This window comes from Phodopus roborovskii, unplaced genomic scaffold, assembly GCF_943737965.1.
Source record: "Phodopus roborovskii unplaced genomic scaffold, PHOROB, whole genome shotgun sequence".
NCBI classification, from domain to species: domain Eukaryota; kingdom Metazoa; phylum Chordata; class Mammalia; order Rodentia; family Cricetidae; genus Phodopus; species Phodopus roborovskii.
Window position 1 is genome coordinate 2,161,458 of NW_026125278.1, and position 27,185 is coordinate 2,188,642.

Genomic DNA, 27,185 nt, shown 5'->3' on the forward strand with positions numbered 1-27,185 from the left:
ATGCCCCCTTTCCCTACCCTTGGAATTTTGGGATAATAGTCATTGTCTTTGGGTTGGTTTTAGTTATTTAGGGTTGGGTATGGAAGGTGATGCTTACACTCAAGTTTATCTTTTAGACAGGAATAGGGAATGGTTGGGAAAGGTATGGTTTAGATGGGATATAAGTAGATTAGCCTATTTTCTTGAGAATTTGAGTAAGAATGAGATAGTATTTTACAGCTTACATTGTTATGTATTCTTATATTGTGTTAAATCTTTCCACTTACGATGTTTTATGCACATTATTTTTTTACCATATTCTATGTATGTATATTTTTCTAGTATTCAAGACATTTGTATATTGATACAATTTGGGATATTTATCATGCTGCCCTTTATAGTTCTACCTCTTGTCTTGACATTTCTACTCTACCTCTATTTTAGGAATTTATATGTATGTATATGTATATAGTTATATCGTTTAAGTATTTGTTCCTGCTTTACTCAGGAAAGTTTTAATCAGTTTTTTAGCTAAGTTCCTGAGTATTACAGATTATCTTCACTCATGTTTCCTGTACCTATGAGATTAGTCAGATATAGATGCTTAATCTTCAATCACTTCATAGACATACACAACATGGCATTTAAATGTTTTAATATTAGTACTCCATTGACATGAGACACTGTTGCTCCTGACAGCACCGTGTACTTTCCCAAAAATATGTTGGACACTGTTGTTGCTCCTGCTGGAGTTCATTCTTGCCTCAGCTAATGGCCTGTTGGGCAAAGAATTGCCCCCACCTTGACCACTGATTTGGACATACAGTCCTATGTGCTTACGGGAGACAAATATAAAAGACTGCTTGACCTTGCCAAGTCAGGGTAAGACAGCCATTCTACCTCCCTATTATTGTTGTGGTCTGTCAAGTTCTCTTGGCCTTAGCCAAAACTGGGTGTACCAACGTTGCTGTGAGACCTTGGGTGACTGTCCAAGTGGCTTGCTGTTTCTGTCCTTGCTGCACCTTTTGGAAGTTGTCCATCCGCACTTCCTGTCTACTCTAGTATTGTTATTTTCCTTCTCAGGTCTTGATGAGGTTAAAGATTAAACTATCATAACTATTATTCTCTCTTCCTAGTTAGATATATTAGGTACTAGACTTACATTTTCCAGCTTAGGACAACTCTATTGTAAACTCCATTATGCCTTCACCCTAGGACTAGATATGTAGGTCATTTTGTTCTCGATTTTCCTTTTCTTAGAGCACACTTGTTATTCACTGTTTTGTATATAGTTTTGTATTAAGCCTAAATCTTTTCTTTAGACTAAAAGGGGAATTGTAGTGAGATAGTCCTTCTGTGGCACTGACCACGCCCATTGGGAGGGTGGAGCCATGGGTGGAAGTGACCTGTGGAAGGAAGTCGGAGGGAGAGCCGGGAAAAGCTCTCTTGCTGGGGTGACTTGGACAGGAAAGGATCGGGTTGAATTTCCTGGTGTTCATCTGTCTAGGTTGTAAGTTATTTCTCCCTAAATAAACATCTATTCGGCCTATTTGTTTATCCTGATTCTTATTTAACCGTGATAGGCACTCACCTGTGTTCTTTCCAGCCAGTTTGTTCATCAGGTAGGATTTACCTGTGCGGTAGAGTCCCACAATGGCCACCACCACCACAGGCTGTGTGATGGCTGACAGAATCTCAAGGGCTTTCTGATTAGGTGTCAGTTTTCCTTTTACATTCTCAATCAAGCACGTGGGGCCTGGCATGTAGGTCTCTGAGGCCATTTTTCAGGGTTGTCTCCTGTATTCAAGTAGGATTAATTTGAATTATTCTTTAGCACCCAGAAGGCAAAGAACTAAAATTCTCTAGTTTTGTTTGTATCAGTCAGCAAAGTGAGTGAAAACCTATTTTTTTGAGAAAGTTATAAAACTATTAAAAAGAATTTTATGTAAAATGTCAAAGCAATGATTTATCATTGTGCTGCTCTCCTACTCAAACATTCCAGTCAATTTAGCACTAAAATTTTTCCTTGTCAAAAATTTTATGCTAAAAACTCTGTGAGATCCAATACCCATTGACACAGATATGATATACCCATTGACACAATAGTGCTATGCAGGCATGGAATAGTCAGCTTCTTGTTGATTAGACTTGAGGCTTGATCCATGAGAGGAAATTCATGCTTAGTACTATAAATGTGATCAAGGCTCATGGCTACTAGGTCAAATGCTCTTGGGCCAAAACTTCCACTGTTTTACTATAAATGGAAATGTTGACAAACTGACAAACTGCCTTCTACATTTTTGTGCTTATTCCCATAGATTAGTATGCTCTCCACCTTGGACAGAGACGCTTCCTTTTGAATAGTTACTACAGATATTTGCATCTGGACAAAGTGCTGACAGTAAGTGACTTTGAGTACAATTGACTACTGTTGAATTCTCAGCCCTAAATTGGAAAGCTAGGTCACTATTTCCCAAGACTCAAGGAACAACACAGGATAGAGGGACAGAAAAGTCCTGAGTTGAGAATGTGAAACACTGTCTTCTGGACATGACACAGTTCTCTACTCCTGAACTCACAGTAGTGGTAGTGACCTGCAGTGGATAGAGCACATCTGTCTTGGGTCCATCATAGATGGGGAAGAGGATGTTGAAGCCCCATCCATACTTGAGAAGAGAGGGCAGATAGAAGGGAATATGATCAAAATGTGCTACATACAAGAATGAGAAAATTGTATGAGACTAAATAAAAACATTGAAAGAAATAAAAACGTAAGTTCCCAATAAAATCCAAAAAAACAATTAGACACTAAGCGGAAAATAAAATAGGGTGCAGAATTTATTTTCTACCCCCTATTTGTAGTAATTTTGACTAATTTATTCATTTACTTATATAAGGAATAATGATCCCTATAAATAGAAGTGTCCTTGTTTGATATATGCCCTTGGGATAATTCCCAGAACATTTAAAATATGTTTGTTTATTCCTTCCACACATGTAGTTGTGCTAATTTCCTGGGCACAAGCCTCCATCCTCAGGACTACTAAAGAATTCAAGAAAGTAGACATTGACAAAGCAAATAATCCAGTCAAAAAATCGGGTAGATTCTTTAGAGAAAATGCATAACATAGGAATCTCAAAGAGCTCCAAAACACCGAAAGAAATGCTCAGCATCCTTAGCCATCAGGGAAATGTTCAACAAAAAAAATTCCAACTTATTCCTGACAAAATGGCTAAGATTAAAAAAAAAAAGTGACTGCTCATGCTGGAGAGGATGTGGAAAACACTCCTCCACTGTGAACACAGAGGAAGACAATCCCGGAGCACATCGCCCTGCCCTGTTTCAGCAGCATGTCTCCCGGTCTCTTACTCCAAGTAAGCCCAACAGTGACATTTAGAAACTAGCTGCCCTGATAACAGCACACAGAATTTGTCTAATGCCATGTTCCAGCCCAGGCCCAGGAGCAGACATTCTTATCTACAGTAGTTTTTAAGAAATTAATTAACCCTCACCAATACCTTCTCGCCCCTGCCCAGCTTATGACCCCAGGGCTCTCCAGAGCTGGGGCGAACACTGAAAAGAGAAGACAGTCTCTCCTACCGGCTTTTGACCGCAGTGTGGGTGGAAATTCTCCTTCGGCTCTATTTTTTCCTCTTGCTGTCCTGTGAGACTTTCTGGACTTCCCCCCAGCAACAGGGTATTGGAAATCCCAGCAATCTTCACAGTGGGTCAAAGAGCTTTGAAACTGAAACCACCCAGCCCAGCCAGGGAATCAACAGTCACATAAAGGGCTTTCAATGAAGAATTTCCAAATATTACACGTGAAGAGATCTTTGAGCCGTATTCTGTTTAAAATGCCCTTCCATAGACTTGGAATATAGTTTTCATGTATGCTGCCGTTTGGAACAGCACAGTCATGAGACAGCTTATTATTTTTAACTCTAATCTCCAGAACTAGAGGTTTACTCTGGACGTGATGATGGAGGAAACTGTGTCTTCCAGCCTCGTCGGCACCCAGCACCTGGTACTCATGCTCTGCAGTCAGGCTGAGGTCTCTCATTGCTCCATGAGGAACTTTCTAACTTCCTATTAGGGAAGTGACAATTACAGAATCGGGGCAGGGTGCTTGTGGATTTCTTAGGGTCCAACCTAGGAACCTCCTGAACAATTTTCTGGGGAAGTAAGGATATCAGAGTCCCACAGAGTCTCAATATAGTTCCTGCTATTTCTCTTGTAGCACTGAGGGGTACAGAGAGAAGGAGCCTGCTGAAGATGTGGACGTCTGAAGTAAGCCTTCCCTCAAGCTTAAAGTGCTTTGTCCCTAAAGGTGCCTGTGCCACTTATCAGCCCCAAATAAACACTCAGACCAGTGGTTCTCAACCCCTCTTCAGGGTCAAATGATCCTTTTTCAGGGGTCACATATCCTGCATATCAGCTATTTACATTATGAGTCACAAAACTAGTAAAATTAAAGTTATGAAGCATCACCAAAATAATTTTATGGTTGTGGTCACCACAACATGAGGAACTGTATTAAAGGGTCACAACATTAGGAAGGCTAAGAACCATGGTTCTAGACAGCTGCATGCCAAGCAAATTCTGAAAATAGGCGAATTTCTAAGACACAACTGATGCTCCATCCTGAGTTAAAAGTTTTCTTCTCTCTTCTTCTCTAATGATAACTGTGATTTTATCACTTTGTCCTGTTTTCTCCCCAAACCATGCTCACCTTAATAACTTACTGTGTCATAGATGAAATGCATTGGCCTTTGCCCTGTGTATATCCTATTATGGGAGTGGTCAAAATTAAAAGGAAGCTTCCTGGAAAACATAAAACAAAGACTGACTCTTAGGTGATCCATTTCTCTAGGTCTAAAATCCATATATAAGCGATTACATACCATGTTCCTCTTTTTGTGACTGGGTTACCTCATTCAGGATGGTTTCTTCAAGTTACATCCATTTGCCTACAAATTTCAAGATTCCATTATTTTTTTCTGCAGAGTAGTACTCCATTGTGTAGATGTGCCACATCTTCATTATCCATTCTTCAGTTGAGGGGCATCTAGGTTTGCTTCCAGGTTCTTGCTATTACAAATAGTGCTGCTGTGAACATAGTTGAGCACATGTCTTTATTGCATGGATGTTGATCATTTGGGTATATGCCTAAGAGGGGGATTGCCAGGCCCTGTGAAAAACTGACTGGTGATCTAACTTGGTACATGTACCTGGGTTTGAGATAAAATATCTATGAAAGACTCTGCAAATGCCCTTGTAGTCAAGGCAAGGTGGCTGCAGAGGTGAGGCTCTCATCTTCTAGAACATCACTCTTTGATAAGCTGTCCCCTCCTTCAGTCTCTTTCTGAAGTCATTGGTAGCATCTTTCAGGTGACTTTAGAACAGAATATTCTGTAGTTACAAAACAAATAAAACTGTCTCCAAAATGAATATCAGACCACTCCCTTCCCTAGGCCCTCTTTCCCTTAAGCCCTTCTCTCCCTAGAACCCCTTTCCCCTGGGCCCCCTTTCCCCTAGACCTCTTTCCCTTAGGCCCCCTCAGTCTAGGCCCTATCTCCCTAGCCCCCCCCCTCCTCAGTAGTCTGCCCTTGGCTGAGCACACAATCAGAAAAAAGGCAAGTTGGTTTGAGAAGAATATAAATTTAATGTGTTCTTGGATTTGAATTGATATCTTGTTTAGTATTGCTGAACTTCTGAGTGAATCAATGTTTAAATTTCCTTGATTTTCCTATGACATCACATCAGTACTTATTTCTTAAAATCATTTGGCAATCTTTCATATTAAAGAAGATGGCTACTGTGTGGGTAAAATTGAAAATATTTTTTCCTAGTAAATAATTTCATCTGAACAAAAAGGAAGGAAGGGAGGGAGGGATGAAGGAAAGAAGGACGGAAGGAAGGAAGGAAGGAAGGAAGGAAGGAAGGAAGGAAGGAAGGAAAAGGGGCAGTCTCAAGCTCCTAATTATCTTTTAGTTCCTGCCTATAGGAGAAGAGGACAGGGATTTCTCAAAATGGGGTGGTGGTGGGGGGTGGAAGGGAATTTGAAAGCACAGCCTGTGCCAAATCAGTGCATGAGACATGTTTGCTCTTTTGCCTTTTTCTCTGTTGACATTCCTTTCTGTAGAATGGTTTATTTAAAACTGCTGTGTGGTAAGCACTGAGCAAGAATTCCTGGAATCCAGTGATAGAGAGGGAGGAGTGATGAGCAAAGGGCTCAAAACCAAGCTGGAGAAACTCACAGAAACTGCTGACCTGAACAAGGGGGTGGGGTTCGTGGATCCCAAACTGACAGCTTGGAAACCAGCGTAGGACAGAACCAGGCCCCCTGCACATGGGTGTCAGTTAGGAGGCCTTGGTATCTATGGGGCCCCAGGAATGGAACAGCATTTATCCCTAGTGAACGAATGGACGTTGGGAGCCCATTCCCTATAGAGGGATACTATCCCAACCTAGGCCCTGCTCCAAATGATATGACAGACTTTGATGATTCCTCCATAGAAGGCCTCACCCTTTCTATGGAGCAGAAGAGGGATGGGGCAGGGGTCAGTGGGGGGGGGGGGGCTATGGGAGAAAGGAAGGGAGAGAGAACTGGGATTGATATATAAAATAAGATTGTTTCTAATTTAAATAAAAAAGAACTGCTGTGTGTGAGAGAATGTGAGTGTGTGTGTGTGTGTGTGTGTGTGTGTGTGTGTGTATCAAAAACAAAGAATAAGAGGCAATCAATTTGAGAAGTATAAGGATTAGAGGAGGAGAGGAAGAGTGTTATAAACATATGTAAGCATACACACACACACACGCACACACACACACACACACACACACACACACACACAGAGGAATGGATTTCACCAAGAAACTCGGGCTGATGCTGTACTGACCTGCCTCTGTCTGTTCACTGCTGGGATTAAACACTTGGGCCACCACACCTAGCCCCAATGTTACTAAATTTTAATATAAAAATATTTTAAAGTCTGCTTCATTTTTTAGTTGGTTATTATCTTATATTCAAGAATTAGTAAAAAAAAAAAAAGAGAGAAGAAGAAGAAAAGACAAGCTATGTCAACCTCAAGTCTCCATATACATATGCACACAAGGACATGTGTACCTGCTTATGAATTCAAATACACATACATAAATATGTACATACACACCCTACAGACAAATGCCTGCACAAAAGAATATTCAGCATAGACAGAAATACAGAGGGCAGCTTCTAGGAAAGAAAGAATTATCTATCTGAGATGGAATGGAACCCAATCTAGCAGTTAGGCTTCCTGGCTTGTGTCCTGGGCTGTTTTTCATAGGTATGAGAATAGTAGCTTACTATCCTTTACATAAAAATATTTTTTACTAGCATTGGCCTCTTTTGAGAGGGTTACGCCCTGGAGGTAATAAGGAACAAGATTGCAATTATCTGCATGATTAATCACAAGTCATAATATTATGTGATGTTTCCTGGGAGACATGAACAGATATTTAGTCATCGTTGGCAAGACCAAGAAAATTTTATCACTTAAGGCCAGCTTAGTTGGGCCAATGAGTTTATTGGAGTTACTTAGAAGGCCACTTTATAGGAATATGTGTGACAAAAGGCAGCAGCATAAATGAAAGTCCAACAAAGAACCTCAAAAAAATAAAAAATAAAAACAACAACAAAGAAACCTCAGTCCTTATCTAGGTTGCTGAACAGTTCTTACTGAGCAGGGCAGCGTGGCAGAATTCCATCCTTGAGGGACACCCTCTCCCCAATTTCAGGAATGTGTTTTCATTTTTTCCTAGTCCATTTTTCTTATTCCCCTGGGGCATGAGACAGTGAACCTCTGGCTGGGAATGACTTCCACCATCCATCATAGCAGAAAGGGTCCATATACCAACGTAACCATTGGTGATACTCCGCCACCCTCCAGCCTCCCACCAAGCTTCTCGCAATGAGCTGTAGGTAGCTGGCAAGAGGTTTTCTGGTCATTTGCAACTTCTTTTTTCTGTGTCCTGCAACCAGAGTGTAAGGTGTTTTCAGTAATAGTGTATTACTGTCTAATTCTAATAGATAACCAAAAGCATTGGCAGTGGCCAATTGTTTTAGGGACCTTGAGCCCTTACTTACCAACAAAGTTCAACAGTTTTCTTATAGATTCTCAGGCAATGTCTAGGGAGACAATGGAGTCCTGTCTAAGATCGGTCACACTCAGCCCTTGATTCTGGTTCCTTATTACTTTAACATAATTATCTACAGAGAAACCCAACTCTGTGTCAGCAGCTGATGGGAAAGTGTCCTTCTGTATGCTGTGACCATATGTTTCTCTTATTGGTTGATGAATAAATGCTGATTGGCCAGTAGCCATGCGGGAATTATAGGCAGGGCTACCAGACTAGGAGAATTCTGGGAAGAGGAAAGGCAGAGAAGTAGTCACCAGAGAGACACAATGTAGCTGCCAGGAAAGCAAGAGACTCGGGCATCACCAGTAAGCCAAGACAATGTGGAGATAGACAGATTAATATAAGTTGGTTAATAATTAAGACAGAGTGATCCAAATAAGAAGCCTGAGCCATAGGCCCAACGGTTTATAATTAGTGTAAGCCTCTGTGTGTTTATTTGGGTCTGGGTGGAACAGAAACTTCTGCCCACAAGCAGCTTTTGCCCAAACAAGTGTCAATTGTGATGAAATTCTGCCTCCTCATTTGGTACAGAGCTTCGGTCAGGCTTCCTTTCTCCTGTTTCCACATTTCTTTTGTCTTCCTTTCCTGACGTGGTTCTACCGGGCCTCAAATTCATACTCCTCTGGCATAACCATATTCTCTTTTGTGACTTTATATCAGTTCCAGTAACTGAACCTTTCCTATGTTTGACTGTTTAGTTATTAAGACACCCTGTAGTTTGGCTTTAACTTTCACATATTGCAGCAATTATATTTTGCCCCATTTTTGTAAGGGTTTGTTTGATGTGATCCCTTGGCTATAGAGGAAGTGAGTGACAATAGGACCCTTTAGGGAAAATTTAACTGACAGAGAGGATTAGAAGTCGAGGCTTTAAAGCTGAGGTTAGATGGAGTCTATTCTCCATTTTCTCAAAATATTGTGTCTCAGGGTTTTATATTGATGGTGATAGAAAATACCCACTCATTTCGTGGTTTGGCAGAGTGCTTTGTCTGCCTCTCCACACCTTTTCATTGACAGAGTGTAGGCAGAGGTGTCTGTCTCTTTCATTAGAAGTCTGCTTCAAGTCTGACCTCCTGTATGGCCTCTTAAACACTGATTTTATAAGTGAAAGAGATGGTGGGTGGAGAGAGGGAAAAGCCAGAGAGAGGAAGACAGAGAAACAAGCCTATCATCACTGAAAATATCACATCTCATCAGGAGAAAAATGCAAACACCTTCTCCCAACAGCCATCATTTATTTGTTACAATGATGAGGCTTCTTTGAGGGTGACAGAGCCAAAAAAAAAAAAAAAAAGAGTTACAGTGTGATGGAAGATGCTCATCCTAGTGACTTTCAGCCAGCGGCTTCAGACTTTGATTTCAGTGACTCATGCCCAAGAACAGAGACAAAGAGTGTGAGTGTGGATTTATTAGGTAAATATGAGAAAGAACTTTCTTGATCTGGAGAGAGGTGTCCCTGGGATGATCTTCACTGTGCTGGCCTGCCTAGTGGCCTTAGGGACGTGGATAAGGACTGTGAAGCTATTGTTATTGAGACTGTTCACTGGACCTCCCAGTAATGTAGCTGCCTTTGTCTCAGCCACACATATTCCAGTAAGAAAACCATCATCAATACTCTTGTAAGCAACTCCAATACAATCACTGGTTCACTACGGTAGACTTGACTAGAATTGCTTCAAAACAGAACTCAACAGAAGTTATTTTTTTTTTTTTGTTTTGTGTGCATGAGATTTTACTTGCATATATGTATGTACACATGCATGTAGTGTCTGTAGAAGTCAGAAGAGTTTGTCAGGACTTATGGAACTGGCGTTACAGCCAGTTCTGAGTCACCATGTGGGTGCTGGGAGAACCTTTGTGACCAACAAGCAGAGATGGAGAAAATGAAAGCAGAGTTCAAAGGCCAGATTTGTGCCACTCTTACCACAGTCAGAGCAAACCTTATTGAGAACTGACTCGAGTATCCTTTCTGGGAAAATACAGTTTTAACAAGACTTAGTCATTTTTGCCAAGTGTTTGTGAAATATTTCCTGCAAAATAAAAAATAAATAAATAAGCTAAATGAGTTTGAAGTAGATCCAAGAATAGTGAAGCGAAAATGTTTTAAAAAATAGAAGAATTTGAATAAAATTGTAAAAAAAAATACATTAAGAAAAACATCCAAGTAATTAACCTTTACTGGTCTGGATCACCTTGCAATGCACAGAGCCCATCCTGACTGAACCGACTGACAGCAGTGAGGGATAGAAGGTTCTGGATATTTAAGAGGGTAGCAAATACAGCCTTTCCCTCACTAGTTCTAAAGGAAGAATCAGCCATGGGTTTATTTTAGTAACTAGATGTATAAAATAGTGTTCTGCCTCCTCATTTCAGGTGATTGTGATCACATGGGCCCCCAACCTTCAGGGTAACTGACTATATGAAAAGCACCCATATCTAACAGACAGTTGTGGAAACAGCAAATGGTGTAAATGATGACAAAGGTCTCTTCCAAGCAAATGTTTGACAGCCCTGGCAGAGGAACCCTGACAAACCCTCCCACTAGCTCAGCTCTGGAAACTATGATTGTTGCTTCACTGCTGTGGAGCAAGCACTTTCGTTTTCACATTTTTTTTCTCTACTGTTAAGGATGTTGTGGTACATTTGATCAACACAGTCAGAGAAAGTCTCACAGCCTTGGAGAAGGAAATAAGAGCCTAGTGAAGAAGCCAGCCCATTCGCCATGAGCAGCAAGAGCAGGTAAGGAATCTGGCTTCTTTTCCCAGCTCTGGGGAGTTCTGCTCGGGGACATGGGGTCTATAATGTCGGGAAGGGGATGAGAAGGTTTTCTAAGGTGCAATCAGGAGTGTTATCAGGGTATAAGGTCCCTACTGTTGTGCTGACGGATTTCCTCAACCTCCAAGGAAGTGACTCCTGACTGCAAAAGCACAAGGGTTTTATTGCTGAGAATTGAACCTGCTGGGACCTCACTCTATCAGAAGAGTAAGGCACCTGCTTACAATTGTGATGGGAAAAGGGAAAGGGAGGCTTGATGACTGGAGACCACTAGTCTCAGTTCACAAGGTTTCCAAGGTCACAGACATTTCGTAGACTACAAAGTTTCTTTACAAAGTCATCATGGATGCAAGATTGATTAGCACACCTGCAAGGTTAGGGGGTTTTTCTTTCTTTTTTTCTTTATCTCCTGAGAACAGCATGTGGGCTCTGTACTCTGTAGTCAGGAGTTGTCTACTGGCAGAAATTCTGATTCTCCCTAGTTTTCCCTTCTTGCCATAAGCCCTAATTGTTAAATTTTCCATCATATTCCCCACTTTTTCTATGGACCTTAAAGGCCCAATCTTGGGTCTCTGGTAGTTAAAAGACTTCTGGTGGGTTTTGAGGTACAGGTTAGTCGATCTTGTCGCCTACGTCTGGGAGGGTTTTGTTTTTGTTTTGTTTTGTTTTCTGTGGAAGAGGGACATGGAAAAGACTGACTTTATTTTTTCTAGGCAAAGGTGGTACAATCAATTTTCCAGTACCCTGCAGCCTGTCCACAGTCTGAGCCTGGCAGCAGGCACTGCATTTGAGCATCTCGCTCACTGGTCAACGTCATCACAATCTGTGGTGCCCCATAATCTTCTTTAGAGACCTTGGGTCATTGCTGGGATCTGAGATTCTTTATCTGATATTATAAGCTTTTTAGTTAACATTTTCAATGCCATATTTTACAGATCTCTGTAGTATCAGAAGTCTGCCTAGGTAGATCTGAATAGACGACTTTGTTTTCAGTTACTTGTTTTAAGCTTAATCTTTGAAAACACATACAGCCAATTGAGTAAGGGTTATCCTCAGTATTTAGCATTAGTACTTAGATTAATTATAACCAACAGTTTATTTATACGGATGGCTAGTAACTTGCATTTCTTAACTTTTTATAAACAGATTTTTATAAAACTAGAACTTTACACTGTCAGGTTTAGCTTTAAAAATAATGATTTTAAATTGAAGATCCTTTTAGGGAAACATGAAACATCTATGTGACTCAGTCTGTCTAAATAGTTTAAGCTTACCAAATTTAGCAAAATCAAAGATGCATTGCCTTACTGTATCATAAGAAAAGAACATGAGCACCTCACCTTTTGGTTAGTATATGGAGCTTATGGCTCTGATCTTAAAATTTAGCCCTTTGACTTAAGTACAAACATTAACAATATAATATAAGCACAGATATCCTGTAACCTTATAAATTTAAACATTTTGAAACCTGTTTTTAAACACAATTTAAAAAATTTTAATGATTGTAATATCAAAAATAAAGCACCCTGTATGCCTTTAAAACTATTATCACCTAGATTACTATTAAATTTATGTTATCAATACCCAGTGTTACTAATTTTACCCTTTTAACTAGTTTTAATTTTTAACATATAACTATAAAACTATAAAAGAGTGTTATCTGAATTTAATGACAAGATATAAATTTTGAGCTATGTCCATAAATGACTGGCTGCTATTAGCAGTAGAGAGCAAAAATATTTAAACTTTTTTTTGTTTTAGCTCTATGTTTGTAACAAACCTTATGTTTATACCAGAAAACACAGATAGAACTTTTAATAAGTACATATAATTTGTTAATAAACAGAACATTTAAACAGAATTAACTTTGTATGAACAAATTTTTTAACCCAAATATTCATTTTGAATTTAGTATTTGCAGATATGAGAGCCCACAGCAAACAGTTTACATCCTCTCTGACCATTTTATGATTTTCCTTTGACCTCTATAACTTTTCTTAAATATAATTTATTTTTTCATCTTTATTTTACATATCGATTCCAGTGCCCTCTCTCTCCCTCCCTCCCTCCCTGTTCCCCTCTCTCCCATCCTCTCATGCCCACCAACTCCCCTCCCCTCCCACCCACACCCACTCCACATGTAACGTGAAGCCCTCAATAAGGGGTCATCAGCATCTGTCAACTCATTTGGAGTAGGGACTATGCCTTCTCTCCTGTCTCTAGGTTAAGGGAGTATCCCTCCATGGGGAATGTGTCCCCAAAGTTCTTTTGTGCACCAGGACTACATCCTGGTTCCACTGTCTGAGGTCCCTTAGATTGCTCAGTCCTTCTAGCTGAGACCCAATGTTTAGGGGGGGCCTGAGTCAGTCCTATGCTGGATTCCCAGCTATCAGTTTGGGGGTCCATTAGCTCCTCCTTGTTCAGGTCAGCTGTCTCTGTGTATATCTGCAGTCTGGTCTTGTCCTCCCCTCTGCATCTGGATTCCAGTCCGGTTTAGTGTCTAGTTGTGGGTGTTTGCTTTTGGTTCCATCAGCTACTAGATGAGGGCTCCATGATGGTGGATAAGTTAGTCAATGATCTCATTATCAGGGAAGGGCAATTATGGTAGCCTTCCCACTGTTGCTCAAATTGTTAGTTGGGGTCAGTCTTGTAGGTCTCTGGACATTTCTCTAGGTTCAGTTTTCTCTTCAAACCTATAATGGCTCCCTCCTCTCTCTCTCTCTCTCTCTCTCTCTCTCTCTCTCTCTCTCTCTCTCTCTCTCTCTCTCTCTCTCTCTCTCTCTCCTCTTGTCTATTCCTCACCTGACTCAATCTTTCTAGTCCCACGTACTTTCCTCCTTCTCTTTCTCCTAGTTCCCTCTCCACTTACTGCCCCCCCCACTCCCCATATGTTCTGCAGATCTTGACCATTGTCCCTTCTGTGAGGGACCTTATATGAATCTCTTAGAATCCTCCTTGTATCCTAGTTGCTAGTTACTCTGGTGGTGTGAATTACAGGCTGGTGATCCCTTGCTCTAGGTCTAAAACCTATATATGAGCGAGTACATACCATGTTCCTCTTTTTGTGAATGGGTTACCTCATTCAGGATGGTTTCTTCAAGTTCCATCCACTTGCTTGTGAACTTCAAGATTCCATTGTTTTTTTTCCCGCAGAGTAGTATTCCACTGTATAAATATACCACATCTTCTTTATCCATTCTTCAGTTAAAAGGCATCTAGGTTGCTTCCAGGTTCTTGCTATTACAAATAATACTGCTAGGAACATAGTTGAGCACATATCTTTGTTGCATGGTTGTGGATCATTTGGTATATGCCTAAGAGGGGGATTGCTGGGTCCTGTGGTAGACTGATTCCCATTTTCCTGAGGAACTGCCATACTGATCTCCAAAATGGCTGTATGAGTTTGCACTCCCACCAGCAGTGGAAGAGTGTTCCCCTTTCTCCACATCCTCTCAAGCATAAGTTGTCATTGATGTTTCTAATTTTAGCCATTCTGGCAAGATGGTATTTCAAAGTTGTTTTGATTTGCATTACCCTGATAGCTAAAGATATTGAGCACTTTCTTAAGTGTCTTTCAGCCTTTTTCATTTCCTCTATTGAGGATTCTCTCTTCAGTTCTATACTCCATTTTTAATAGGGTTGTTTGGTGTTCTGTTGACTAGTTTTTTGAGCTCTTTGTATATTTTGGAAATCAGGCCTCTGTCAGATATAGTACTGGTGAAGATCTTTTACCAGTCTATTGGTTGCCATTTGGTCTAGTAACTGTGTCCTTTGCCTTCCAGAAGCTTCTCAGTTTGAGGAGGTCCCATTTATTAATTGTCGATCTCAGAGACTGTGCTTCTGGAGTTATGTTCAGGAAGCAGTATCCTGTACCAATTTGTTCAAGGGTACCTCCCACTTTCTCTTCTAAGAGGTTCAGTGTGGCTGGATTTATGTTGAGGTCTTTGATCCATTTGGACTTGAGTTAGACATGGGTCTACTGCAGTCTTCTACACACCATCATCCAGTTGTGCCAGCACCATTTGTAGAAAATGCTTTCCTCCTCCCATTGTATACTTTCAGCTGTTTTGTCAAATATCAGGTGTTCAAAGGTATGTGGGTTAATTATCAGGATTTTTAATTCAATTCCATTGGTGTACTTGTCCATTTTTATGCCAATACTAGGTTGTTTTCAGAACTATAGCTCTGTTGTAGAGCTTAAAGTTAGGGATGGTGGTGCCTCCTGATGTTCCTTTATTGTACAGGGTTGTTTGGGCTATCCTGGGTCTTTTGTTTTTCCATATAAATTTGATTATTATCCTTTCAAGGTCAGTGAAGAATTGTGGTGGGATTTTAATTGGGATTGCATTGGATCTGTAGATTGCTTTTGGCAAGATTGCCATTTTTACTATGTTTATCCTACCTATCCAAGAGCATGGGAGATATTTCTATTTTCTGGTATATTCTTTCATTTCTTTCTTTAACGTCACAAAGTTCTTATTATATAGGTCTTTCACTTGCTTAGTAAAAGTTACCCCAAGATACTTTATGTTGTTTGTGACTATTGTAAAGGGTGATGTTTCTCTGACTTCTTTCTCAGCCCCTTTGTCGTTTAAGTAAAGTAGGGCTACTGATTTTTTTGAGTTTATCTTGTATCCTGCTAGTTTGCTAAAGGTGATTAAGAGCTGTTACAGTTCCCTGGTAGTGTTGTTCTTAATGCCTATAAAACACAAACACGAGACTCAGTGTCCACATGGAGTTTATTGAGGGAAGTGAGAGAAAGGGGGGGTAGCTGGTGGCCAACAGAAAGCAGGGAGAGAGAGAGTGTGGTGTGGGACACTTGCTTTAAAAGGGGGGACTTGCACATGCATAACTGAGTCCTCTGGCCACCAGATAAAGCTTGAGCAGCCAGGTAAGACTGATGTAGCAATGACATTGCCATGAGCTTCCCACCCATCGTTGGGGGAGGGGTCAGCAGACTGCTAGTTCCTGACAGGTAGATTTTTTTTGGGTCGCTTATCACATATGGAAACTATCATATCATCTGCAAATAGAGAAAGTTTGACTTCTTCCTTTCCAATTTGTATCCCCTTGACCTCCTTATGTTTTCTTATTGCTTTAGCTAGAACTTCAAGAAAATATTGAAGAGATATGAAAAGAGAGGGCAGCCTTGTCTTGTTCCTGATTTTAGAGGAATCTCCTTAAGCTTCTCTCCATTCAGTTTCATGTTTGCTCTTGGTTTTCTGTATATTGCTTTTATTATGTTTAGGTATGTTCCTGTTATCTGTGATCTCTCCAAGAACTTTATCATGAAAGGGTGTTAAATTTTGTCAAAGGATTTTTCAGCATCTAGGGAGATGATCATGTGGTTTTTCTTTTTCAGTTTGTTTATATGGTGGATCATTTTGATAGATTTTCAGATGTTAAACCATCTCTGCAACCCAGTGATGAAGCTTGGTGATGGTGGGTGATTTCTCTGATATATTATTGGATTCGGTTTGCCAGTATTTTTATTGAGTATTTTTGCATCAATGTTCATGAGGGATATTGGTCTGTAGTTTTCTTTCTTAGTTGTGTCTTTGTGTGGCTTGAGTACCAAGGTGATTGTGGCCTCATAAAAAGTTTGGTAATGAACCTTCTGTTTCTATTGTTGGAACAATTTGAGGAGTATTGGTATTAGCTCTTCCTTGAATTTCTGGTAGAATTCTGCACTGAAGCCATCTGGCCCTGGTTTTTTTTTTTTTTTTTTGGAAGGCTTTTGATGACTGCTTCTATTTCATTAGAAATTAGAATTGAGACTTTGTGCTGATGGATTTCTCCTGTGATGAATACGAAAAGACGGTCTTCATCTCTTTTGATTGATTTCGGTTTGAAGTCTCACTTGTTAGATATTAGGACAGCCACATCTGCTTTCTACTTGGGTCCATTTGATTGGAAGATCTTTTCCCAACCCTTTACCCTAAAGTAATGTCTGTCTTTGAAGCTTAGATGTGTTTCTTGTATGCAGCAGAAGGATGGATTCTGTCTTTGTATCCATTCTGTTTGCCTGTGTCTTTCTATAGGCAACTTAAGACCATTAATGTTGAGGGAGAGTAAGGACCATTGTTTGTTAATGCTTGTTTGTTTTAGATTTGTTGTTAACAGTGGTATTGTAAATATATTTTCCCTTCTTTACCCTTGGGTTTGGGTGAAGTGGGATTATCTATTGTCTATGTCTTTGTAAGTGTTAACTTCCTTAGGTTGCAGTTTTCTTTCCAGAACTTTCTGTAGGGCTGGATTTGTAGATTGTGAAATTCTGGCTTTGTCATTAAATTATCTTGTTTTCTCTGTCTATAGTGATTTAGAGTTTTGCTGGGTATAGTATCCTGGGCTGGCATCCATGGTCTCTTAGTACTTGTAGAATATCTATCCAGGACCTTGTGGCCTTGAGAGTTTCCATGGAGAAGTCAGATGTAATTTTGATAGCTCTGCCTTTATATGTTACCTGGCCTTTTTTCTTCACTGCTCTTAATATTCTTCCTTTATTCTGTATGTTAGGTGTTTTGATTATTATGTGTCAAGGGGTCTTTTTTCTTTGGTCCAGTCTATTTGGTGTTCAGTATGCTTCTTGGACTTTCATGGGCATGTCCTTCTTCAGATTGGGAAACTTTTCTTCAATGATTTTATTGAATATGTTTTCTACACCTTTGAGCTGGGCTTCTTCACCTTCCTCTATGCCTATTAGTCTTAGGTTTGGCCTTTTCATGGTGTCCCATATTTCCTGGATATTTTGTATTAAGGATTTGTTGGATTTAAGATTTACTTTGATCGATGAATCTATTTCCTCTAATTTATCTTCAACGCCTGAGATTCTCTCTTCCATCTCTTTTAGTCTGTTGGTTATGCTTGTGTCTGTAGTTTTTCTATTTCCAGCATTCATTTAGTTTGTGTTTTCTTTATTGTCTATATTTCAGTTTTCAAGTCTTGAACTGTTTCCTTCACCTGTTTATTTGTTTTTTTTTTCTTGGCTTTCTGTACTTTCTTTAAGAGATTTGTTCATTTCTTCCAATGTTTTGTTTGTTTGTTTCTTTTTCTTTCAGGGATTTTCTCACATCGTCTTTGAAGGTGTCTATCATTTTTATGAAGATTTTATTTTAAGTCGTTCTCTTCTGCTTCATCTGCTTTGGAGTGTTCAAGTCTAGTTGGTGTAGAGTCCCTAGATTCTGGTGGAGTCATGCTTGTCTTTCTATTGTTAGGTGTTTTCTTGTATTGTTGTCTTCTCATAGCTTTTTCCAGTATGCAGGTGGGGTCTCTCTCTCTCTCTCTCTCTCTCTCTCTCTCTCTCTCTCTCTCTCTCTCTCTCTGGTACTTCCCAGGTGAGGTTAGGTGGGTCAGAAGTTTGATGTCTATAGCTCTGGGTGGTCCAAGCTCTCTAGGAGGTCTCTCCTCAGGCAGAGGTCTGGTGATGGTGGTCAAAGATCAGGCTCTAGCAGAGGCCTGGAGAAGGGGGTCAAAGATCCAGCAGGCAGGAACTCAGGATGGTAGCGGGGGGTGGGGGGGATAGGCTGATCTTGGGAGGGGTCCAGAACTCCAGCAAAGGACCAGCAGTGGGGGTCAGAGATCAGGCAGGTGGGGATTCAGGGTGGTCCCGCATGGATAGGCAGGTCTAGTGAGCTCAGAAGGTGGCAGGATTGTTGGATCCGCCTTCTGTGCCAGTGCTCAACCAGAGTGGTGGGACAGTGGGCCCTCTATAACTTTCTATATTATTTTTAGTCTTTTTTTTTTTCTGATTTCCTCAGACATCCCCATTCCAGAAAAATCTCCCCTTTCCATCTGTTTTGTTAGTCTTATTTTTGTTTTTTTATTTTTTTTCTTATTTTACATATCGATCACAGTTTCCTCTCTGTACCTCCCTCCTGCACTTCCTCCCTCTTTCCCATGCCCCCCCAACCACCCTCCATTCCACCCACCCACCCCCAACTCCACAGGGAGGGGGATGTCTTCCAGGAGGGATCAACAAAATCTGTGAAGTCATTTGTAGTAGGGATTAGTCCCCCCACCCCCCTGCCTCTTGGTTAAGGGAGTATCACTCCATGGAGAATGTGCTCCCAAAGTCCTTTTGTGCACCAGGGATACATCCTGGTTCTACTGTCTGAGGTCCCTTAGACTGCCCAGGCCTTCTAACTGAGACCCATATTCAGGGGGGCCTGAGTCAGTCCATGATGGATTCCCAGCTATCAGTCTGGGGGCCCGTTAGCTCCTCCTTGTTCAGGTCAGCTGTCTCTGTGGGTTTCTGTAGTTTTATTGTTTTAGTTGACAAAAATCTTTACCAAAGTCGTCTCCTCGTTCCCCCCACCCCTATTACCTGTGCTGCCATCTGCAAGGAGGAGGGAAGGGATGGGGGCAGCTTCTGCCATTATCCACTAGTGATTCAGAATTCCTCTCCACTCCAAATGCCCACTAGCTGGCCCAATGTACCACAGCCCTAGGCCACCCTGCAGGGCTCGGGGCTGAGCATGGCTTGGGAGGAGCCAGGTTCTGTTCACCCTGGTGTTCTGCATTGCCACCAGGCTATAACTTCCCGGCCTGGCAGCCACTGCAGCAGTAATTTTTGTTTTTACACAGGGGAGGAAGGAGTCTGTCCTGTGTTAACTTTTGTCTGGGGTATCTCTATAGGGGAGAGACAACAGAAAAATACATCACATAAATAAACATCAAAGACAGAGGGCCTAACACAGAGATTTACATACATTAGGTTTTCCCAGATTCAGACTGCCCAACTACCCCATTTCCACGGGAGCCTATAATGCTAAACACAATGCAGATGGGAGGTGGCCTCTCCAGTAGGGTGACTCAGTCCTCAACCTCGTCTTCACCCTCTGATGGCAGGTTGATCCAACCCTCTCCTGGATACCTGCCCAGATGAGAATTTGAGGCTTTCCCCAAATTCTCCAGGACTGACTCCTTTACTGAGTCCACTGGGATGTAATTAACCTGTGTACAGATTTAGATGTCCACTGCTGCACCAGAAAGAAAACCTTTTTTTCAGATAGACAGTTAAGCAGAATAACAGACAGACAGAACACTCACCCTGGCCAGGAGCTCAACTTTTCGGTGTCAGGAGTCCTGGGAGGTTGGGGGAAAATCCTATCAAGCCCGCAAATGTTGTGCCTACAGGTTTCAACCTCCAAGGAAGTGTGACTCCTGACTGCAAAAGCACAAGGGTTTTATTGCTGAGAACTGAACCTGCTGGGACCTCACTCTATCAGAAGAGTAAGGCGCCTGCTTACAATTGTGATGGGTAAAGGGAAAGGGAGGCTTGATGACTGGAGACCACTAGTCTCAGTTCACAAGGTTTCCAAGGTCACAGACATTTCGTAGACTACAAAGTTTCTTTACAAGGTCATCATGGATGCAAGATTGATTAGCACACCTGCAAGGTTAGGGGGTTTTTCTTTCTTTTTTTCTTTATCTCCTGAGAACAGCATGTGGGCTCTGTACTCTGTAGTCAGGAGTTGTCTACTGGCAGAAATTCTGATTCTCCCTAGTTTTCCCTTCTTGCCATAAGCCCTAATTTTTAATTTTTCAATAACACCTACATTCCAGTGTCTAGCTTGAATACAGCTGGAAACCCTGAGACTATGCACTTTCTTCTCTATGTTCACGTTGTCCCTATTGAATGGGAACACTATTAAACCACCATGGACACTGACAGTACTTGCTCTGTCCTGCTCCTACTGCGACTGAAAAGGCTACACGAGCACCGTGTCCATGAAGAGGAGAGGTGAAAAAACTAATATAAAACAATAAATGATGCAGGGCTAACAGCCACTGACACTGTGGACATAGAAAGGAAACGTTGGAACCCAGAAGAAACGATGAAGGCCAGGATGACATGCTTTCTACCACATACCTGAACTTGGCTTCTCAGTGGATTTCCTCTCTCACTGGGCAGCCTCTCTCATTCCTAGAACCCACTCCTTACCTCTCACTTGTAGGATTCAGAGTTGTGTTTCCTTAAAAGGCTTCCTCTACAGAACCCCATGCAGTGCAGGACTAGGGGCGGTGTCTCGGTTTACCTGACCCCCACCCAATCAGACCTTCAGGAAGTTGTTCCTAGAAGCCCTTCCCATGAGTTCCTGGCCAGGACCTGCTTCATTCATCAATTTTCTCTCTCCATTGTTAACTCTTACCTGTGCATCCTCTACGCCTCTGCTCTCCCCATTCCTCCTTTCTTTCTTCTACCAAACAATAAAAATAAAACAGGAAGCCTAAAAAATGGGCCACAGGAAACAGCCATTTTCTTTCAACAACTCTTATTTTTCTTGAACTGCTCCCTGATTTTTAGTCTTCTTGTCACTGTCGTTTTGAGCTTCCTGTGGTATTTTAAAATGTTGCACACAGAACCCCTCCCTCCGTTTAGGTTACCTTACTATGTAACTAGTGAAGTTTCAGAGCACTGTTCTGCCACATAACACCTTAGCTGAACAAAACAAACAAACAAAAATTCCCAGCTCTTACTTTTAACAGATAAAGGAATAATTTATTATTTTGGTACTTAATATTGTGGCATTGAATACTCCCATTCAATGTCTAGAACAAATTCTAAAATTGGAATCCAAAAGGAAATTCTCTCATGATAAATTTAGAGTTGTTAGCAGTGAACTCTAAAGATTTGCAAGGACACAGATAAAGGTTACCACAAATACTAGGTTCCAACAATCTAACAGTTTCATAAAACTGTATTACAGAATAGAAGAAAAATCATAGATGAAGACATTTTCAAACACACTTCCAGAAGCTTCAGGTAGGTGACTTAGAACACATAAGTGAAACAGGCCTCGGCTGCTCTCTGGCAACTTTCTCAACCTTTGGGTGGTGGAAGTAAGGACACTGTACATTCCAAAAAAATATCGAACCTGATAGGAGGATCTTGGGTCAAACACAGAAGAGAACAATAAATATGATCCTGGGTCTGAGCCTTCAACATCCCAGCTCCACAGTCTCTGAAGTTCCTGTCAGCCAGCCAGGCTTTTGTACAGGGTTCATTGGCGTGTATTCTTCTTCCTGGGACCCTCCTTCATACTCACCATGCTCTTGAAAGAGTTTCTAGTCCAGGATGACAAACATGCTCAAGTAAATTACACTGATTTCATTCCTGGAGCAGCAGCATTCCTGCAGTGATCAATCCATCGAAACAGTACTAAGAGCCAGAGGGAGGGGCAGATACTAAACATCTGTGCAGATAATTATCCTGGTGCAAACATGAAGAAAATGGTACATTTATCCACTACAGTTTTCACTCATTGAAAGAATTCATGCGCTGATAAATCCATATTGAATTTCTTGCATGTAGTCTAAATAAAAATAAATTCACCTAATGCTAATTTATAGAAGTTCTATTTTTAAGGAGCTTTTAATTTTTTTGCTTATCTATTTACTACTTTGTGTATCTTTGTGTGAGGGTTGTGCAACATGTCATGGAGCATGTTTATAAACCAGAGGAGAACTTGTAAGAGTCAATGTTCTCCTGCCAACAATAGATCCTGGAGGCTGGGCTCAGATAGTCTTGTTCAACACTGAGCATCTTTAGAGCTGAGCTTTGAAAACATTGCTATAAGTAACATTATGTAGACTGAACAGGTTATATTTAGGTATATATATTTATATGTATGTATGTATGTATATGTATATATATATATATATATGCAAAAAAGAAGCCATGGATTTGAATGACACTGTATGTGGAAGTTATATGGGAGGATTTTGAGGAAAGGAAGGGAAAGGGAAATTTAATGCAATTATCTTAAAAAAAATTTAAAAACTTACAAATTATCTTTCCTAGTCAATATCTAGCATAAATTTTGAAACTAGAATCCAAAAGAAATATTCCCCCATGATAACTTAGAAAGAAGATTTGAGTTGCTAGTAGTTGAATTTTGAAAATTCATTATTACTACCATTTATGTTCAACTTTTTAGATAATATTTTCATAACTCTCTAAAAAGTTTTTTCCTTCCTTGCCTATTTGACAATACAGTACAACTTCTGTTAGTGCTGGGAGGCTGTGTGGCCCTCAACCTTCTGAAAAGAGAAGGAATTTCTAATTAATTCCTCCTCTTCCCTCAAAGACAAGGAACCCCAATGGACACGGTCCATATGCCCGGGCCCCTGTGTCTCATTGAGAATGTGAAAGGACAACTGAAGCCTAACCATGAGGCCCTGGAGATCCTGTCGGCCATCACACAGCCGGTGGCGGTGGTGGCCATCGTGGGGCTCTACCGCACTGGCAAATCCTACCTGATGAACAGGCTGGCCGGAAAGAAAACCGGTGAGTGCCACCAGCAATATCTGGCTGAGTACCCTCTGTTCAGCCACACTTTGAGCCTGGGTTGTGAGGAGGATAGTTAGAGGAGATGGATTCTGAGACCTAATTTCCTACTCAAAGTTGGGCTTTTTAATCTTTATCCTATTTCAGGAAGTCAGTCAGTTCCATATCACTCTTTAGGATCTTCCATTCCATTTTAAAATCAGAAAGGGAGAAAGCATTAATAAGAGTAATTAAATTACATATTAATCTGTAGGACAGTCAGTGAAAAGTGAAGGCTGGGCCAAGAAGAGGCCCTTGCTGCATGAGGCAACCTGGATCCAACACCCAAGAAGTAGAAAGAGAGAACCAAATCTACAGAACTGTCCTCTGACGTCCACACACATGATATGACATACACATACCCAAACACTCATCAGACACACACACACACACACACACACACACACACACACACACACACTGGTGATGATGTTTTAATTAATAAGCTCATGAGGTAACAGTGAGTATTCTTGGATCTTTAACGTTTTAAAATGTTTCAGATTAAATTGTCATTTATAGACATAACATAAATAAAATTAACTCTTCTAGCCATGTAAACTGCAGTTTCAGATCATTAAAAAATTCACATTATCATACAATCATCACATTATCTCACTTATACATTTATTATATTTTCCCAACACAAACTAAGTACCCATCATACAATAATTTACTGTTGTAGTGACAATTTTGTTTGTGTTTTAACAAATAAAGCTCACCTGAAGATCAGAGTGCAGAGTTAAGCTACTAGAGGCCAGGAAGTTGTGGCACACACCTTTAATCCCAGGACTCAGGAGAGAGAGGCAGAGGGATCTGTTAGATCAAGTTCACAAAGGTCTACATGAGACTGAATCTGTCTAAAAGAGAAACAGAGCTCACATATAGGTTATCCCAGCACTTGGGATCCCAAACCTTTAAGCCCAGAAGTAGAGAGGAATGAATATATGGCCAGAGGAGACAGGAGCTCAAGGCTATTTGCATGAATCTGAGGAGTGGTGCAGTCTGGAGCAGTCTGAGGTTCGGTGAATCACCCTTCTGTCTGAGCATTAGTACAGGTTAGATCTCTCTAATGGATGGCACTTTGCTTCTCTGATCTTCAGCTTCAACCCTAATATCTTTTTCCAGGTTTTATTATTCATGCCACAATCCATTCCCCCATTTCCCATCACTTTTCTATAATCTGTTTCCGTGGATTTGACACCTAAAATATGAAGGGTGTGAGGACTTTGGTGTGCAGCAGAAATCCCAGCACTCAGGAAGCTGAGATGGGAAGATCACTTGAATCATCTAGTTCAAGCACAGCTCTGATAACCAAGCAAGGACTTTGTCAAAAAAGAGAATGAACATTCATTTCATGTAGTACTGGTATTTTAAAAATAGTGTTTTCTTCAAGCTTTAAACATGGAACATGTAATTGTTTGTGTCTTCTGCAATATTTTTTAAATAATTGTGTGTGTTTTCCTTTGTAGATTTGTCAGCTTGTAGATGAAGTGTATTCCAGATTAGTTTATTCTTTAGATGGAATTATAGGTGGGATTACTTAATTTTCCATTCATTATTATTCAGCTATTCATTATTGGTGTGTAGAAAAGGAACTAATCATAGAAATCACAGTAATAATTTTGTGTGCTGTAGCTATACTGGTTTAACTGATATTCTTCTGCATTATTCTGTGGGAAATTTAAAGGTTTTAACATATAAGATCATACCATCTGTTACAAAGATAATCTTACTCTTCCTTTCCAATTTGGCTGCCAGCTATTTCTGTTTTTTCCTGATTACTTTGAATCACACTTCAAGTACTGTATTGGACACCAGTGTCCAAACTGGGCACATTTTTCTCTTTTATGATTTTATATGAAACCTTTTTAGCTTCTACTGTTGAGTATAATATTGACATGGATTTTCATATATGGCATTTCATATATTTGCATTATGAAATTCTTCTAGTTTGCTGGATAAAATTTGTAATGATAACTGTGGGATATTTTCAAATTTTTGCTATTATGATTTTTGCTATTTCTCCAGTTGCAAGATAATAGTAGTTTGGTTTCAGTTAGCTCTGTTGACTTAAATTGTTCTCGTTTTTACATAAGTTTCCTGAAACACCTGCTTCTAACTCTCCATCCACCGTGTCTTCTCTTCTGCGTGTCACAGGATTCTCTCTGGGTTCCACCGTGCAGGCTCACACAAAAGGGATCTGGATGTGGTGTGTGCCTCATCCCCACAAGAAGGATCACACACTTGTTCTGCTTGACACCGAGGGCCTGGGAGACGTTGAGAAAGTAAGGATTGAGAATGCAATTTGCAATTCAGATTCTGATATCTAAATATCCTGTAATATTTTTAAAAGAGCTTGAATTCACTGTATCATCATGTAATTAACTTTAGAACCACTAGTAAATAGACAGACTCAGAGAGGAACAGGATAGTCCCTCTGCAATATCCCAGCAATTAACAGGCTTTAACCTAAACTTGGTCCCAACCTCATGAAGGTACAAAGGAAAAACTCAGCTTCAAGTACCAGACCTATGCAGAACTTCAGTTACAAATTTGAGTTTGAGGGCCCATGAATGTGTTTTAAATGGAAACCTTGGTACTAAATCCGTCTTTATTTTTATTTTTTTTTTCCTTTTTTTTATTTAATTTTATATAACAAAGTCCAATTAAATGAAAACAAACATTTATACACAATATTTGGGAATTTGGGCATCGTTCTTTCCAAACTACTTCCTGCTGGTAAGGGGCACTGTCATGGGGGATTCGAAGAAGATTCAGATATCCTGGCTGTAGTCTGTAGGGCTGTTTCGTACAGCTGTTTTGAATGTAGGATCAGCTTGTACTCTGTTTCAGGCAGCCTGGCGGGATCAAGCCACATTAGTCTGGAAGGAATCCACATCTTTTCATTTTCTGTGGAAACAAAAATAGAAATCCTTTCCCCCAGTAACTTGTCCTTCAACTTAAATTTTGGAGTCAAAGCATTTTTTTTAATTTAATTTATTATTTTACATGTCGATCCCAGTTCCCTCTCCCTCCCTCCCTCCCCCCCCAGCCCTCACTCCTTCCTTCCCTCCCTTTTACCCTCTCTGCCCTCTCACATGCACTCTAAACACCCTCCCCTCCCATCCCCCCACCCCAATTCCATATGTAGGGGAATGCCATCCAGTTGGGGTCATGTAGATCTGACAGGTCCTGTGAAGTAGGGACTAGGGCTTCTCTCCTGTCTCTAGATTAAGGCAGTTATCCCTCCATGGGGGATATGTTCGCAAAGTCCTTTTGTGCACCAGGGATACATCCTGGCTCCACTGTCTGAGGTCTCTTAGACTGCTCAGTCCTTCTGGCTGAGACCCATATTCAGGGGGGCCTGAGTCAGTCCCATGCTGGCTTCCCAGCTATCATTCTGGTGGCCCTTAGCTCCTCCTTGTTCAGGTAAGCTGTCGCTATGTGCTTCTGCCGCATGGTCTTGTCCTCTCCATCTGCTTCTGGGTTCTAGTTCGACTCAGTGTTTATGTATGGGTGTTTGCTCCTATTTTCAACAGGCATTAGTTGAGGGCTCCATGGATAAGTTAGTTGTTGATCACACTCTTCGGGAAGGGCATTTATGATAGCCTTTCCACGGAAGCTGAGATTGTTAGTTGGGAGCAGTCTTGTAGTTCTCTAGACCTTTCTTTGTGTTCAATTTTATCTTCAAACCAATATTGGCTCCCTCTTTTATGTTCTCTCTCTCTCTCTCTCTCTCTCTCTCTCTCTCTCTCTGTCTCTCTCTCTCTCTCTCCTATCTTCTATTCCTAACCAGGCTCAATCTTCCTGGTTGCACAGGTTTTCCTTTCCTCCCCCTCATTTTCTCCTACTTCTCTCTCCATTCGCTGTCCTCCCCCACTTCACCTGAGCTCTGGGGGACTTGTCCCTTCCCAGTTCTGTGAG

At 40.8% G+C, this 27,185-nt stretch overlaps 2 protein-coding genes across 4 annotated transcripts in view; one reads left to right on the forward strand and one right to left on the reverse strand.

The window, feature by feature from the left end:
- Positions 1-3,644, reverse strand: part of LOC127229633 (uncharacterized) — a 35,573-nt gene extending 31,929 nt beyond the window's left edge. Inside the window, exons 1-2 of the mRNA XM_051194700.1 lie at positions 3,581-3,644; positions 1,571-1,776 (exon numbers count right to left, since the gene is read on the reverse strand). Of these exons, the coding sequence (XP_051050657.1) occupies positions 1,571-1,760 (190 nt within the window). The 5' untranslated portion in view covers positions 1,761-1,776; positions 3,581-3,644. The remainder of the gene's footprint in view (positions 1-1,570; positions 1,777-3,580) is intronic.
- Positions 1-27,185, forward strand: part of LOC127229429 (guanylate-binding protein 1-like) — a 109,312-nt gene that overhangs the window by 56,177 nt on the left and 25,950 nt on the right. The window contains exons 1-4 of one of the 3 annotated variants that reach the window (XM_051194556.1): positions 10,848-10,897; positions 21,643-21,698; positions 23,023-23,222; positions 25,419-25,546. The exons of 1 other annotated variant lie outside the window; for it this stretch is intronic. In XM_051194556.1, the coding sequence (XP_051050513.1) occupies positions 23,036-23,222; positions 25,419-25,546 (315 nt within the window). In that variant the 5' untranslated portion in view covers positions 10,848-10,897; positions 21,643-21,698; positions 23,023-23,035. Of the gene's footprint in view, positions 1-10,847; positions 10,898-21,623; positions 21,699-23,022; positions 23,223-25,418; positions 25,547-27,185 lie in introns of those variants that run through there. One more of the 3 variants, XM_051194558.1, reaches the window with a different exon arrangement.